Here is a 14,575-nt window from a genome sequence, read left to right on the forward strand (position 1 = left end):
CTTCAAGTTACAAGAAAGGAGATTCCGGCTCAACATCAGGAAGAACTTTCTGACAGCAAGAGCTGTTTGACAGTGGAACGGACTCCCTTGCGGGGTTTTCAAAGCAGAGATTGGGAGGCCATCTGTCATGGATGTTTGGATGCCGGGGATTAGACTACTAGATGACTACCCTTCCAACTCTCCGATTCTATGATTTTCAAAACCTCTTAAGCAGAATGTGTACAGTGTTACTTCTCAAAGTGATCAAAGTTTGCTTGGTTAAGGATGGAGATATAGACCTCCTCAAAGTTGGCAAGTTCTATCATTTTTTCAGATTTGTGCAAAACGAGCAAATACCCCTTTTTAAAGTAATGCTATTTATATTTCTAGGGACACGGGTGGCGCTGTGGGTTAAGCCACAGAGCCTAGGGCTCGCTGATCAGAAGGTCGGCGGTTCGAATCCCCGCGATGGGGTGAGCTCCCGTTGCTCGGTCCCACCTCCTGCCCACCTAGCAGTTTGAAAGCACGTCAAAGTGCAAGTAGATAAATAGGGAAGGTAAACGACGTTTCCGTGCGCTGCTCTGGTTCACCAGAAGCGGCTTTGTGATGCTGGCCACATGACCCGGAAGCTGTACGCTGGCTCCCTCGGCCAGTAACACAAGATGAGCACCGCAACCCCAGAGTCGGACACGACTGGACCTAATGGTCAGGGGTCCCTTTACCTTTACTTACATTTTTACTAAGAGCAGCCGCTTAGGCTGAAGACAGTGAGAGATTCCTGTTTGGGGGAGTGAACACACTTGCCATTTTTACTGCTGGTACACAGACTTTGGGGTCACAGCTCAGGGATAGGGGCACATAGGTTTACATACATTAAGTCCCCAGGTTCGATCCCGGGCATCTTCTCCGAGAGAGAGCTGGGAGAGAAGCGACAGGGCTGTTGGGCTACGTGGACAATGGTCTTACCCAAGCTTTGCAAAAAGCAGCAGCTTATGTTTCACAAAACCTGTTTGACCAGGAAAGATGCCGGGACAAAAGTGCGCACATGTCATAGGGAGGCAGTGCCCGACTCTTGCTTTGACCTTTCAAGTTAAGGTAAGCTAGGACAGAAAACCCAGAAAGAGACTGCCTCATTTTAAAAGGAAACTCCCGTTTCAAACAGCTCGGTTTAGACTGACGCGCACGTCTCGCGACCAAGCAAAGAAACAAGTGGGATTAGAAGTACATCTACTCAGGGTTTTTTTTTTTATTCAATATATTAAATATATATTAATAATTGGAAAAAAGTCACATACTGGAAATTGGAAAGGAGGGATAGACAAATATAAATGTCAAAAAAAAAAAAAGTTTGGCAGACTTTACAATACAAAGTTATATACACAGAAAGGCAGAAGGTGTCCTGCAAGTTTAGGGAGAAGCACATTTTCCCAGCGGCTCATAGAGAAGAGCCCCCTCCCCCCCCCACTTTCCCTCCTCTGCCATTCATTCAATCATCCATTCATCTGTATTTACAAAGCCAACATGCCGATCCTCTTATATACAACTTTTACAAAAAAAAAAGAACGCAAAAACACCATCCAACGAAACTTGGCCGCCACTGATGAGGCGGCAGGTGGGAGGAACAAGCTATCGGGGGGGGGGGGTATGTGTTTGCTTACGGCAAAACTGCACTGCCACTGCCCCCAAGTTGCACCGAGTTCGAGATTGCAAGCAGCTTTTATGCAAGGGAGTTGGGGGGGGGGAACCTCATCCAGTTCCCATACTTGAGAGGGAATTCTTCGCCAGGGCCAGCAACATGGATAAAGTAAGAGAAGGCAATTCTTTTCTTTTCTTTTAAAAAAAAATCCCTAACCAGCCTTTGACTATTTTTTTTTTAAAAAAAAACATTAAAAAAAAACACAAAACACCAACATATTCCACATGTATCACACAAAGCTGATCTGTGCAACTGTATGGAATTTAGGTGTCGCATTGCACGAGGAGCCGTTGGCAGGTTACATGGGACAAGGCAGCATCATTTAGGGATATTGTGCATGTAACCCTAGAAGGCACACCGGGATTCCCCCCCCCCACAAGGTTAAAAAAGAAGAAGAACACAAACTCCAAAAAAAGTTGTCCGAAGTTCAGAGAGAGAAAGAGGAGAAGAGAGAAGGAGATCAATGTCCCACTAAACTCCAAGATCAAAAAGGGTGGACGAAAGGAGAAGGGACGGGGGGACATGATAATGCTAGTGGCCTTTATCTTCCGACCACTAGGCTTAATTTTTTTTTTAAACATCCTCTGTAATGTCTCTGGGGGAGAAAAAATGTTCCTGCAAACTCCCCTCCAGGTGATGGGGTGGCAAGGAAATCCCCTCTGCCAGTTCCTGTCCATCTGCAACCACCCCCCAAAAATATATATATATAAAGCCACCCTCCCCCCCAAACAGGAAGCATCACCCATTCACGGCAGCTTCCTCAATCCCTCCCTTCCTTCTTTCGGAGTCCTCAGAAAGGCAGCGTGTCCATGAATATTTTGTCCACAATGGGCGGCGGGGGGACCAGATCCTCGAGCTTCAGGTAGAAGATGCGCTGGAGCCCTTGAGTGCAAAGGGTGCGGAGTTCGGGGAGCTTGCCCAGCAGCTTCGAGAGGCAGTTCGGATGGAGCTGCTCGTTGGTGGTGGAAGTCACGTGGTCTTTAAGGCAGCCGACAATGCGGTTCTGGAGGTCTTCAACCTTCTTTGGCTCTTTTAACCCATGGCGGTCTGGTTTGGAGATGGCGGCGGCAAGAAAAGAACAGGGAAGGAGCTGTTAAACTCAAGAGCAAACCAAGAAGAAGAAGAAGAAGAGTTTGGATTTGCTATCCCGCTTTATCACTACCCGAAGGAGTCTCAAAGCGTCTAACATTCTCCTTTCCCTTCCTCCCCCACAACAAACACTCTGTGAGGTGAGTGGGGCTGAGAGACTTCAAAGAAGTGTGACTAGCCCAAGGTCACCCAGCAGCTGCATGTGGAGGAGCGGAGACGCGAACCCGGTTCCCCAGATTATGAGTCCACCGCTCTTAACCACTACACCACACTGGCTCTCTAAGGGCTTCTTCCTGACGCAGTCGGACATGTTGGGCCCCCTAGGGTCCCATGCGTATCTCATGGTATTCCATGCTATCCAGGTGCCAGGGACGTAGTGTGGGGAGGACCAGGGGGACTGTGGCCCCGGGCGCAGATTTCTGAAAGGACGCAAGGGGGCACAACCGGGCGCCCCCACGACAGGCTCCCTCCCTCGCCTGGGCTGGGCCATCGGGACCGGAGTGGCGGTGCCTTCCAGATATTGCTGGACTCCCCCTCCCAGAGCAAGCAGATCTGATCTATTCTTTTCTCTGAAGGCAGCTAGAGATGTCGTAAACTGATTGGGAGCCTTAAGCACCTCCCTTCCAGAGATCCGGAGCTTCCTCGATCCTGCCTCTCAACCTGCGCTTTCCGTGCACCCTGGAGAACCACCCCAGTGATGTGGGCACTGGGCCTACCTGTGATGATGACAAGTGCCGCGAGGCAGGAGAAGGAGGGCACATCGATGTTCATGCGGTGGAGGCTCTGGGAGAACTCGATGATGGAGTCGATCCACTCTCCAAAGCCCCGAACACACTGCATCCGATGCAACACCACCCCGTTGCAGAATATCAGCTTGCCTTCTTCTGGCTTGGACCTGCGAGAGAGAGAGAGAGAGAGAGAGAGAGAGAGAGAGAGAGAGAGAGAGAGAGAGCACGGTTTGAGTTGAAACTTGGACAGAGTGTGTCGGCCACTGGAGGGAAGGCCATAGAGCCAGTGAGGCAAGCCATGGGAGTTTGCCGGGCAATGTTGGCTTTGACCGGGCAGTTGGGCTGCTCATTCCCAAATGCTGCTGCTTCACCGGAACTTGGAAACCCAGGGTCACAGGCAGGCACAGCATTTGTGCCAGACAGAAGTCTTGATTTGAGCAGCCTCCAGAATTGGCTGTGAAAGCCATGTCCGTTCCCCCTGGGCTCTCCAACCCACCCACTTTGGGGCAAAAACAGCACCTGCAGTCTTCTCTCTCCCACCATTCCCTTGTCCCAGCATGACACGTGGAAGCCCTTTCCTTCCAGAGTAAGGAAGGGGACTGTAAACAGAGGCTTCCTTTGCTCACAGCATCCCCTATCAGATGCTTAGAGGGCCCATAAAGCAATAATGCTCAATTCAAGAGCCCTGGGTCTATATATGGAGGATTCCCTTCTCCGCTGGATGAACGAGGCTGCATCTGTTTGTTTTATTTTGCCACACTGCCACCGTCCCTGCAACCCGATACGAGGCGACCTACTGAGCTTGCCCCAAATTTAGTGGCTAAGCGGGTGACTGTGGGTTTCGTACGGCAGCCCTGCTGCTGCTATGTTTACCTGTATGCTAGCCGGAGAATGAAGAGCTCCAGAAAAGCAGATTCCAAAAGCAGGTCTTGATCCTCTTTCGGAAGCTCTAGGAAGCCCTGGATCTTCTCCGCCCATTTCCGGATGACGTCCATCGAGCCTGTCAACAGGTCGTAGAACTGCTGCACATCCACGCAGTCCTCCTTCTCAAACTGGTAGGAGACAGATTCCTGGAACTGGTGAGGGGAGGAAACAAGCAAAAAGGTTGAAGAGCAGACACAACCAAGCTCATGGCCCCCGCCCCTGATAACACACTCATTTTATTTTGGGAGCGGGTGGAGAGACAGGCAGGAGTGCAGACTCTACCACCAGCACAATGACATTCTCCTTGCTAGCGCTGATAGAGAGGAATCAAGAGTGATGTACTCAAGACTCTCATTTGAATGGCCAAATAATGCATCTCAAGCCAGAGATTACCGTATTTTTTGCTCCATAAGACGCACTTTTTTCCTCCTAAAAAGTAAGGGGAAATGCCTGTGCGTCTTATGGAGCGAATGGTGGTCCCTGGAGCTGAATTGCCCAGGGGCCAAAAGCAGATTGTGCTTTTTATTTTACAAAGAGAAAAGGGAGTGTTGAAAGGACCCCGCTCAGCAGCTGATCAGCAAGAGATGGGAGAGAGATAAGAGTCCCGCTCCCTTTCAGCCCCGCCCTCCTTTGTTGAATGTGCTGCAGAGGGAGCTTGTTTGTTTCCCCAGGACATGTGACTGGCTGATTAGATTATCTGTCTGGAAACAGTAGAAATGGCTCCCTTTCCTTAAGATTTTTTCAGAAATGTGAGTTAAACCCCATAAAAATGGGGCTTTTCCTCTTTGCTTTTCCCCCTTTGCAAAAGGAGCTTTGCTTTTCCCCCTTTGCAAAAAAGCTGCAAAACCTTTAGCTGATCCTCAAAAAAATGCCTTTTGCCTTTGCAAAAACAGCTGCAAAACTTTTAGCTGGTCCTCAAAAAAGCCAGGGCTTTTCTCTTTGCAAAAAAGCTGCAAAAAACAAAAAATCCTCAAAAAACAAAAAACAAAAAAACAGGGCTTTTAGAGGAGGAAAACCAGAAAAATGTTTTTTTTTCTTGTTTCCTCCTCTAAAAATGAGGTGCGCCCTATGGTCCGGTGCGTCCTATGGAGCGAAAAATACGGTACTAATAATGGCGTAGGAGAGCTGAAAATAATGCCAATGTATTTCACATCTGGCAACCATTGCGCCCCTCCAGTTTCAGATAGCACATTGAAAAATCCCGGGACACAGATTTTCATGGACCTCCTGCAGCTATGGTGGCTCATTTACCTGGAAGCAATGTATTTAGCGTTAACTCTGAAAGTGTATACTCATTTCTGACCAAACTAGGCCTTCCTAGAGCAAAATATACACCAGTAGGCTTAGTTTGGACAGAATTGAGTATACACTTCCAGAGTTAACACAAAATACATTACTTCTGGTAAGGTAAAGGACCCCTGGATGGTTAAGTCCAGTCAAAGGTGACTATGGGGTTGCGGCGCTCATCTCGCTTTACTGGCCGTGGGAGCCGGTGTTTGTCCACAGACAGCTTTCCGGGTCATGTGGCCAGCAGGACTAAACCGCTTCCGGAGCAACAGAACACCGTGACAGAAATCAGAGCACACGGAAACACCGTTTGCCTTCCTGCCACAGCAATACCGATTATCTATTTGCACTGATGTGCAAAATCTACGTTGGCAGGAGCTGGGACAGAGCAACGGGAGCTCACTCCGCTGCGGGGATTCGAACCGCCGACTTTCCGATCGGCATGCCCAAGAGGCTCAGTGGTTTCGACCACAGCCCCAACCCCATAACAGCTAGAGGGTTGTGAAAATTTGTGTCCTGGGGTTTTTAGACCCCTCTACCCACGTTCTATCTGAAACCAATGGTGTGAATTGTTTGCTAGGTGTGATTCCGGCTCTCCCAAGCTCTCCTACCCCACCGTAGTGTATTATCTGCTCACGAGCCATTTCAAGTGTCTAGGCAGCTGATTTGGGGCTGGAAGGTGTATCAAACAACAACAAGAAGACAAAACCCACCCCTTCAACTCAGGCAAGTTCCACTAACAGGACCTGTGGCATCTGTTGGGAAGGGCTTCACCCTGCTGATTCCAGTTGCCTAGCCCTTTGCTCCAAGTCATTCCTTGGCATGTTAGACTACCAGGCACTTAAAATGGCACAATTATTTCAGGGCATTTCAGCTTGCCACGGGACCATTTGGGGCATCCCACAAGGAACAAAGTACAAATGTGTTTCGTTTATCTGCCTGGCACATTCTCACCCCCCCCCCCCCCGAAGTGCCATAGGCTGTCAGAACACAGATTAGTAAATACCTTGGAATAATCAAGCTTTGTTGCGCTGGGTATGGAATCTATGTGCGCTCTCACAAGAGAGGAGATGAGGCTGACCGGAGAAGTGTCTTGAGTTTGCTTGGGTTTGGAGGGCAAACGACCACGCCGGCCTTTCAAACTGTCCGTCCGCACCACTGAGGGAAGGAGGAAGTGAAAAAAAGACACACATTCAGAGAGGCTGGGAGCAGAGACGTGAGGGAACTATCGACAGGACTAACCGTGGAGCTTAGGAAGGTTTTAATCGCAGAATGGAATTTGGATCCCGGCCAAAGTAGAGCAGGCATTGGTCTAATTGCCGTATGCTAGATACGTGGACAGTGTTCTCGAAGCGACTAGCACGAGTTTGGCCAAACTGCGGGAGGCAGTGAAAGATAGGCGTGCCTGGCGTGCTCTGGTCCATGGGGTCACAAAGAGTCGGACATGACTGAACGACAAGAAGATACGCTTCACAAGATGGTGGGTTGGGGGTTTAGCCACACCGGTATTCTGTACAGTGGTACCTCTGGTTACAAACTTAATTCGTTCCGGAGGTCCGTTCTTAACCTGAAACCGTTCTTAACCTGAGGTACCACTTTAGCTAATGGGGCTTCCCACCGCTGCGCGATTTCTGTTATCCTGGGGCAAAGTTCTTAACCTGAGGTACTACTTCCAGGTTGGCGGAGTCTGTAACCCAAAGTGTTTGTAAACCGAGGTGTTTATAACCCGAGGTACCATTGTATTTCACAACTGCACAACAGAAAGGCGGAATGCTATACTTGTATTAAGTTGGTGACCTCTCTTGATGCTACTGAACTACAACTCCCATCATCTCTGACCATTGGGCCAAGCCGGCTGGGGGCTGATGGGAGTTGGAGTCCCGCAGCATCTGAAGGGCTGCAGGTTCCACATGCCCATTTGACATCTCAAGTGCTGGTCTTGGACAGTCAAAGGAAGCTTGCGACAAGAGTTGCTTCTCCTCCCCTCACGCTTCTGCCCTATACTTGAAGGAAAGCATTGGAAGACTGTGCATCTCTCCCTAGAGCAGTGCTGGCCAAACTCGGCCCTCCAGATGTTTTGGGACTACAACTCCCATCATCCCTAGCTAACAGAACCAGTGGTCAGGGATGATGGGAATTGTAGTCCCAAAACATCTGGAGGGCCGAGTTTGGCCACCACTTCCCTAGAGCTAAGTCACTTACACGTAGGTGGCTTATGAGTTCTTTGTGTTGTAAGTGGGCATTACTATCTTGGAAGATGTTTAGTAAGGCCAATTCTGGGGTTCTCCAAACCCCTTTTTGCAGGAGATCTCGCTGGCCAGAGCGAGGCAACGACAACTACACCAGCAGACTGTTGTTAGCTAGTGCATCCTGCCAAAACGTGGCATAGATCACATCAGCGCAGAACCTAATCACCCCTTAATCCTTCTGACAATTCACAGCTGAAGAGCAGATTTTCCTTACTGCTTCAATGGAAGTTGATGACTGTAAAATGAGATTTAAATCTGCCACAGTGATTGCGAGGACTGAACCCATTCAGGTGGTTGCCTTGGGGCAAATAACGCAAGCCACAAGCCGATTAAACCCCTGATCTTATTAACACTTTAACCTGCACATCCAACTCAACGAATAGGGACTTCTCTTACCTTCTTTGACCATTCCCACAGCAAGGCACTTCTGGAAACGACAAAACTGGCACCGGTTTCTCCTCCGCTTGTCCACAGGGCAGTCTTTATTGGCTAAGCAGATGTATTTGGCGTTCTTCTGTACAGTGCGCTACGGGAGACACAACAGCAGCGGGGACGTTTAGGACTCATCACACGCATGCGCAAAAAATAAAAAATAAAAAATAGGGCAACTCCAAAGCTTCGTGTCAAGAAAGACAAAAGGCCCGTTTATTTATTGCATCGTTCCTACAACCCTGCCATTTCCAGTTTCACAGGGGTACGACAGAAATCGTACGCCACGTGAGGGCGGCCGCACCTTCCAGACACAGCTGCGCCTTCACATTTCTGCAGGTGGCTACTGTTACCATAATGCCACAGAAATGGGGTGATGAAAGATGGAAATGGCACTGAGCAGGCCTTGACGTCAGAGAAACCGAAGCGTCCCTCTCTCCAAGATCTGCGGTTGCCTCACCTCAACTGCTAGAAGTCTGAAAGGTCTTTGTTTGGTATGCATCATGAGATGCTGGGTCTTTCTGCATCCATGCAACTGGAGAACGGTTTAATGCAATATGCATTAAAAGGGGGGGCAGGTCCGAGCTGCCGCATTTGAAGCTCTCAGCCGTGGGACAAGTTAGAAAGTCACACACCCCAAATGGGGCCATTCAAAATGAAAATCAAGCAGCTCTGGGTAGAGATCTGAGCGTTTTGAAGCAACTGCATGTTTGGTTTGCTGCACGCCCAGCCGAATATTATATAAATCTTGTAAGTAAACAAGCATTTACGATGCCGCCACCTCCTCTCGGCTACTTTGCAGGAGTAAAGTACCTGAATTACAAGCAACGGGTACCTGAATTACAAGCAATGGCTGCTTCAAAGCGACAGAGACAACATCATTCAAGTTTGGCCAAGTGAATTAGCTCAGAAAGTTTCAGGATTCAAAATGTCGCCACCCACCCAGCCACAGTTTTGCAGATTCGGAGATCTGGCCGTTTGGCATGAGGCCATGTCTAACCACAAACAAGTTGGTATCACAGCTATTCTGTCGCCTTGGGTGAAATGGGGAGGCAAGCTAAGAATCTCCAGGGGAATTTCTTCCCCTCCACTGCCCAGTAAGGACATTGTGATCAGCAAATGGAACCCAGTTAAGTTTTGCCACGTCCAGATGATTATCAGCTTGTGGTAACATGGAGACAGGCTTTATCTTTGTGGCACCAGTGTTGCGGAATGCCCTCCTTTCCGAGATATGAGAGGCCCCCATCAGTACTGGCATTCCGACGGATCCTGCAGACCCATTTGCTCAGGGACGCATTTCCCCGAACTTGAACGTCCGATTTTATTGTTTCAGCTGCGTTTTGATTATCATGCTTTTTAACTGCCTTGGTTTATTGTACATTTTAATGACAGATGTTGCAATGCTGTGTGTAATTTAATTATGCACATATTTTGTAACTGATTCCATAGCTGTCAAACGACTCAGAAGCCATTTTGGCATATAAGGGTTAAACAAACAAACAAACAAACAAAATGACTTTGAAGCACCTTCACAAAGCTACGGATCCCGTGGAAGGAGCCACGAGACTTCAAGCGGTGCTAAACAAAACAGGTTTGTAATGCTTTTAAGTACCTAGACTTACAGGAGGGTGTTCAGGAATTGCCTCTCTCGTAGGGTCCACAAATGTTGGCTTGGTTCGCAAGATCTGTTTGTGTTCACTCACTCCCTCCCTACTCCTCTGTTTTGTGTCCTGAAGTTTATCATCTCCAAGCTTATAAATGTGTAAGTTTATAATTTTCCAAAACTACAGTAGAAACTGTAGGGGAACTTAGGAAATGGGGAGGAGGGTTGTGCTGTTAGTAGACTAGCCTCCTCCTGGCCACAGGCACTTGCTCCAGAGTTAATCCAGTTAATCCGATTAATTTGTTGTTGCTTGGTCCATACCAGTGTTTCCCAACCTCGGGTCTCCGGCTGCTTTTGGACTACAGTTCCCATCATCCTTGACCACTGGTCTTGTTAGCTAGGGATGATGGGAGTTGTAGTCCAAAAACAGCTGGAGACCCAAGGCTGGGAAACACTGGTCTATATGCTACTGTGCTTGATTAATTTGTTCTTGTCGCGATTGCAGTGTTTGTTGTTAGAGCATGGGTGCTGATAACGCCAAGGCTGCAGGTTCGATCCCTATATGGGGCAGCTACATAGCGGGGGGGGGGGGGTCAGACTTTATATTTCTCAGGGTCCCTTCCAGCTCTATGGTTCTATTATCTATTATAAGCAGAATACATATATTAAATCAACTTATCTCGACTCCAGAGAGAAGACTTGCAGATGCTTGAGTACATTGAATACAAGGGAGGAAGAAGTTCTGAGAATTTCCCCTGCTGAATTCTCAGAACCGGAATCAGGGTAGGTCTTTCTTGGCCAGGAGATCAATACTGAGGGCTTAATACATAGAGACTACTTGGCTACTTAAGCATCTCCCCGAACTTTCAGCTAAGAGCCAGGGCCTAGCAGCATATGGCCCTCAAGATATTGTTGGACTACAACTCCCATCATCCCTTTGACCATTGAGCCAGGCTGGCTGGGGCCGATCGAAGTTGGAGCCCCACAACCTCTGGAGGGCCACAGGCCCCCCCTTCCACCCATGCCTGCTCTGGTCTATTTACTTGTGGAGATGTGTGCAGGCTGTTGCTTACAGCAGAAAGGAATCCTGCACTCCAGGAAACAACCCCATTCCTAGCTGTTGTGGGTTTAATTTGTGGAAAGTTACTAGATGGAACAAATGCGAACTTTTCAGCCTTTGAGATTTGGGGGGCCTTCCTAAAGGTCCCATAGCCTGCAGAAAGCTCATCTCCAACCTTCCAAAAATGCTCTTGCCACCTACCCCTGTGAGGGGACAGAGAGCTCTCACAAAGACCTCCTTTATTATTTGGAGAGGCCAGGGAAAGGTCCGATGACTCATCCCTGTAGCAGTCAACAGCAGAGGCTTCCTCCCTCTCTCCTCCTCCTCCTCCTCCTCCTAAAAGGACGCATTGAAGTCCCAGCATTCTTTGCACTGCCTCTTAGAGACACATGGAGGACTGAAATGCCTTTCCTAGCGGCACCCAGCACACAGAAGCAGTGTACACACCCCATACATTTAAAGCACATGACTCTTCCCTTTTTTTAAAAAAAAAAAAGTATCCTGGGAACTGTAGTTTACTCTTTCATAGAGCTATTCCCAGCACCGTTAACAAGCTACGGTTCCCAGTTTATAGTAAATAAGATTTGGCAAGATGTTTAGAAATTACTAAAGATGATAGACAAGGAATGCGGGAAGAGGAGATTGGGGGAAGTCTATATACAATGTGAGGGACAATTATTAGGTATAAGTATAGTTTTTTATGTTTTGTCTTGTTTTTGTTGTTGTTATAGTTAGGATTGTATGGTAGGTTTGATTTAATGTAATTCAATGGGATGATTATGTTTGATTATGTTGTATTTGTTTTATAAAATTTAATAAATATATTTAAAACAAACAAACTAAGGTTCCCAGAATCCTTTGGGGAGGGGGAGTTAAGTGCATTTAAACGTAGACGTAGCCTGAAAAACACCACCAGCAGCACATGTGAATTTTCTCAGTTTTGAGGGTGAGCCAGAAAGTTCTTTCTTACCTTGAAAAACCCCTTGCAGCCTTCGCAGGTCCGGACACCATAGTGTTGGCACGAGGCGTTGTCTCCACACACGGCACAGCGCCCCTCGTTGGACCCTGGGCTGCGCGCCTTGCTTGGCGAGAGCGAACTGTCCATTAAGCCGGAGCCGTCCAGGACCGGCGAGGCCTGGCTGAGCGGCAAAGGGGAAAAGCTCACCGACGAGGAGGGTTGCTGGAGAGAGAAGACGTCTCCGTCCACCAAGTGCTGGTGGGCGGGCGGCTGCATCTTCAGGGGGCTCTGGGGGGGGACCCCGGGGCTGTGAGCCGAGGGGCCGAAGGAGAAGTAGGAGGGCTGGGCGGAACTACTTTTCGGAGGCTCCGTTGCCGCCGACGCCCAAGGCCTCATGCCCTCGTAGGCGTGTGGGGGGGAATAGGCCCCAAAGGAGTTCTCCCAAGATGGCCCCTGGGAAGTCTGGTAGCTTGGCGTGGAAGGGGAAGGGACGGAGCAGGGGCTGCCATAATAGTCCGAGCCGCTCGAGGACATCGTCTCGTCCAGCTGGCTGCTGAAGGAGCCGGGGTAGCAGCCGTACACCTGGAAATCCTCCAGCTTGAAGGAGGCGGCGGTGGGGTTGGCGGCTGGGATCTGGTAGAGGAAAGCGTCGAATTCGCCGGTGTAATTGTCCATGAAGGTGCTGAAGCTGGGCAGAGAGGTGGCGGCGGCAGTGATCTCTGTGTTAACCAGGTCCATGGTGGGTTTGCCAAGCTCGGGGGTCAAGAGGTCCGCTGGGTAGCGCTCACAGGGGCCTCCGCTCTGAAGCAAGGTCCCATATTGGGTTTGGATACAGGGCATCTCTAGGAGGAAAGGGGAGGGGAGAAGGAAAAGAGAAGAGAGTCGGCTGTCAGTTATGGGATAGTCGGCCGTACAATATCCTCTGAGGGGGAGCAGCTGGCCCATTAAGGGCAACTGGGGCACTGCCCCACCAATCTCAGTGTGACCTCAGCCAGCCCCTTGCCTTATGCACAGCCCAGGCGAGTGGTATTGTCTCCTTCCTCTTTAATTTCAGTGTTGCCTGTCATTAGGCCCGCCTGCACCTGCTGTTGACTCTCTAGCTCCACCTGCTGTTGGCCTCCCTACCTCCCACCCAACCAGTCTCAAAGGGCGCCAGCCAACAGCTGGCAGGGTGGGTGTTCCTAGTCTAGAGACACATCCAGTAGCTGGTTAGCAGGAGAGGTCAGTGGCTAAATGGCTGCTATGAAAGCAGAAGGGGAAAGGGGAGCCCTGCCCTAACAGAGGATGCTGCTGGAGAGCACCCTTACAAACAGGGCTGGCCCAAGCTGTTTTTGCTACCTGAAAGCAAGGGACGAGATGCCACCCCCTGTTCCCACACCAGGCATAGATGCTAACAGGACCAGCTGGATCCTGCATCCTGACAATATAGGTGAAGCATCTGAGGGTAGCAGGAGGGTTGCTGGGGGGTGTCACACGACACACAAGAGCCTGGTTCTCCAACACCTTGCTGCTGCCCCCAGCGATTGCCGACTTGTTACGCCCAATGGTAGGGCCTATCCAATGGTAGGGCCTGCCCTGCTCACATGAGCCATGTGCTCATCTCATCAAAATCTTGGCCCCCATTCATGCAAACAGTTTCTTCAGTTTTCCATACAGGTAGGCATGCCAGCCTTTTTCGTTCATGCAAAGGAACCAAGCAAGGAAAGCAAAAAAGGTATGGAGTCCTCTGCTCAAAGGAGGCCTTTACACATTTGTGGAGCACCTTTTGTTCATGGGAGGAAGGAAGAGAAGAAGAAGAAGAAGAGTTTGGATTTGATATCCTGCTTTTCACTACCCGAAGGAGTCATAAAGCGGCTAACATTCTCCTTTCCCTTCCTCCCCCACAGCAAACACTCTGTGAGGTGAGTGGGGCTGAGAGACTTCAGAGAAGTGTGACTAGCCCAAGGTCACCCAGCAGCTGCATGTGGAAGAGCAGAGACGCGAACCCGGTTCCCCAGATTACGAGTCTGCCGCTCTTAACCACTACACCAAACTGGCTCTCTTCCCCCCTTTCTGTCTTCTCTTCCCCCCTTTCTGCTGCATGAAGCATGGCACCTCCTATGCTTGCGCTGTAGGAAATGTTATCCTGTATTTCTATTTTGTGAACCATTCTGAGATCTTCGGATGAAGGGCGGTAGATAAATTTAATAAACAAATAAGCAGGAAACAGAGCTAAGCACAAACTCCGGGCATTCCTAGAGATACCCATCTCCTTGGGGTAATAACAGCACTTTGGGTTAAATGAAAACACCTCCACTTGCCTTTGTAAAATGCACGGCGCCAGCATTTTACTGGATGCCACTGTCGACTAGAGGCAGATGCAACATGCACCCAACTATCCAACTTGAAAGAGAACTTCCAGGGATCACTCTTTTGCAACATCTAGTCTCTGACAGTAGCCAGCCAGACATCCATCCCTGGGTCACAGCATGAATGAGGTCTGCGGATCTAGCTGGTTATGGGGCACTGTGCATGGCGATTGTCATTTTTGTCGAAAAGGCACCAGAATTTTTAAAGGATTTATTTCCTAGCTG

The 14,575-nt window shown here is 49.3% G+C and overlaps 1 protein-coding gene across 3 annotated transcripts in view; it reads right to left on the reverse strand.

Annotated features, from left to right (window-relative positions):
• Window positions 1-1,869: 1,869 nt before the first annotated feature.
• Window positions 1,870-14,575, reverse strand: part of LOC117040709 (nuclear receptor subfamily 4 group A member 1-like) — a 38,615-nt gene continuing 25,909 nt past the window's right edge. For all 3 annotated transcript variants that reach the window (XM_033138660.1, XM_033138661.1, XM_033138662.1), the window contains exons 2-7: window positions 12,015-12,844; window positions 8,349-8,478; window positions 6,710-6,861; window positions 4,366-4,568; window positions 3,481-3,659; window positions 1,870-2,722 (exon numbers count right to left, since the gene is read on the reverse strand). In XM_033138660.1, the coding sequence (XP_032994551.1) occupies window positions 2,466-2,722; window positions 3,481-3,659; window positions 4,366-4,568; window positions 6,710-6,861; window positions 8,349-8,478; window positions 12,015-12,844 (1,751 nt within the window). In that variant the 3' untranslated portion in view covers window positions 1,870-2,465. The remainder of the gene's footprint in view (window positions 2,723-3,480; window positions 3,660-4,365; window positions 4,569-6,709; window positions 6,862-8,348; window positions 8,479-12,014; window positions 12,845-14,575) is intronic.

The sequence above is a fragment of the Lacerta agilis genome, chromosome 2 (genome assembly GCF_009819535.1).
Source record: "Lacerta agilis isolate rLacAgi1 chromosome 2, rLacAgi1.pri, whole genome shotgun sequence".
Taxonomy (NCBI): domain Eukaryota; kingdom Metazoa; phylum Chordata; class Lepidosauria; order Squamata; family Lacertidae; genus Lacerta; species Lacerta agilis.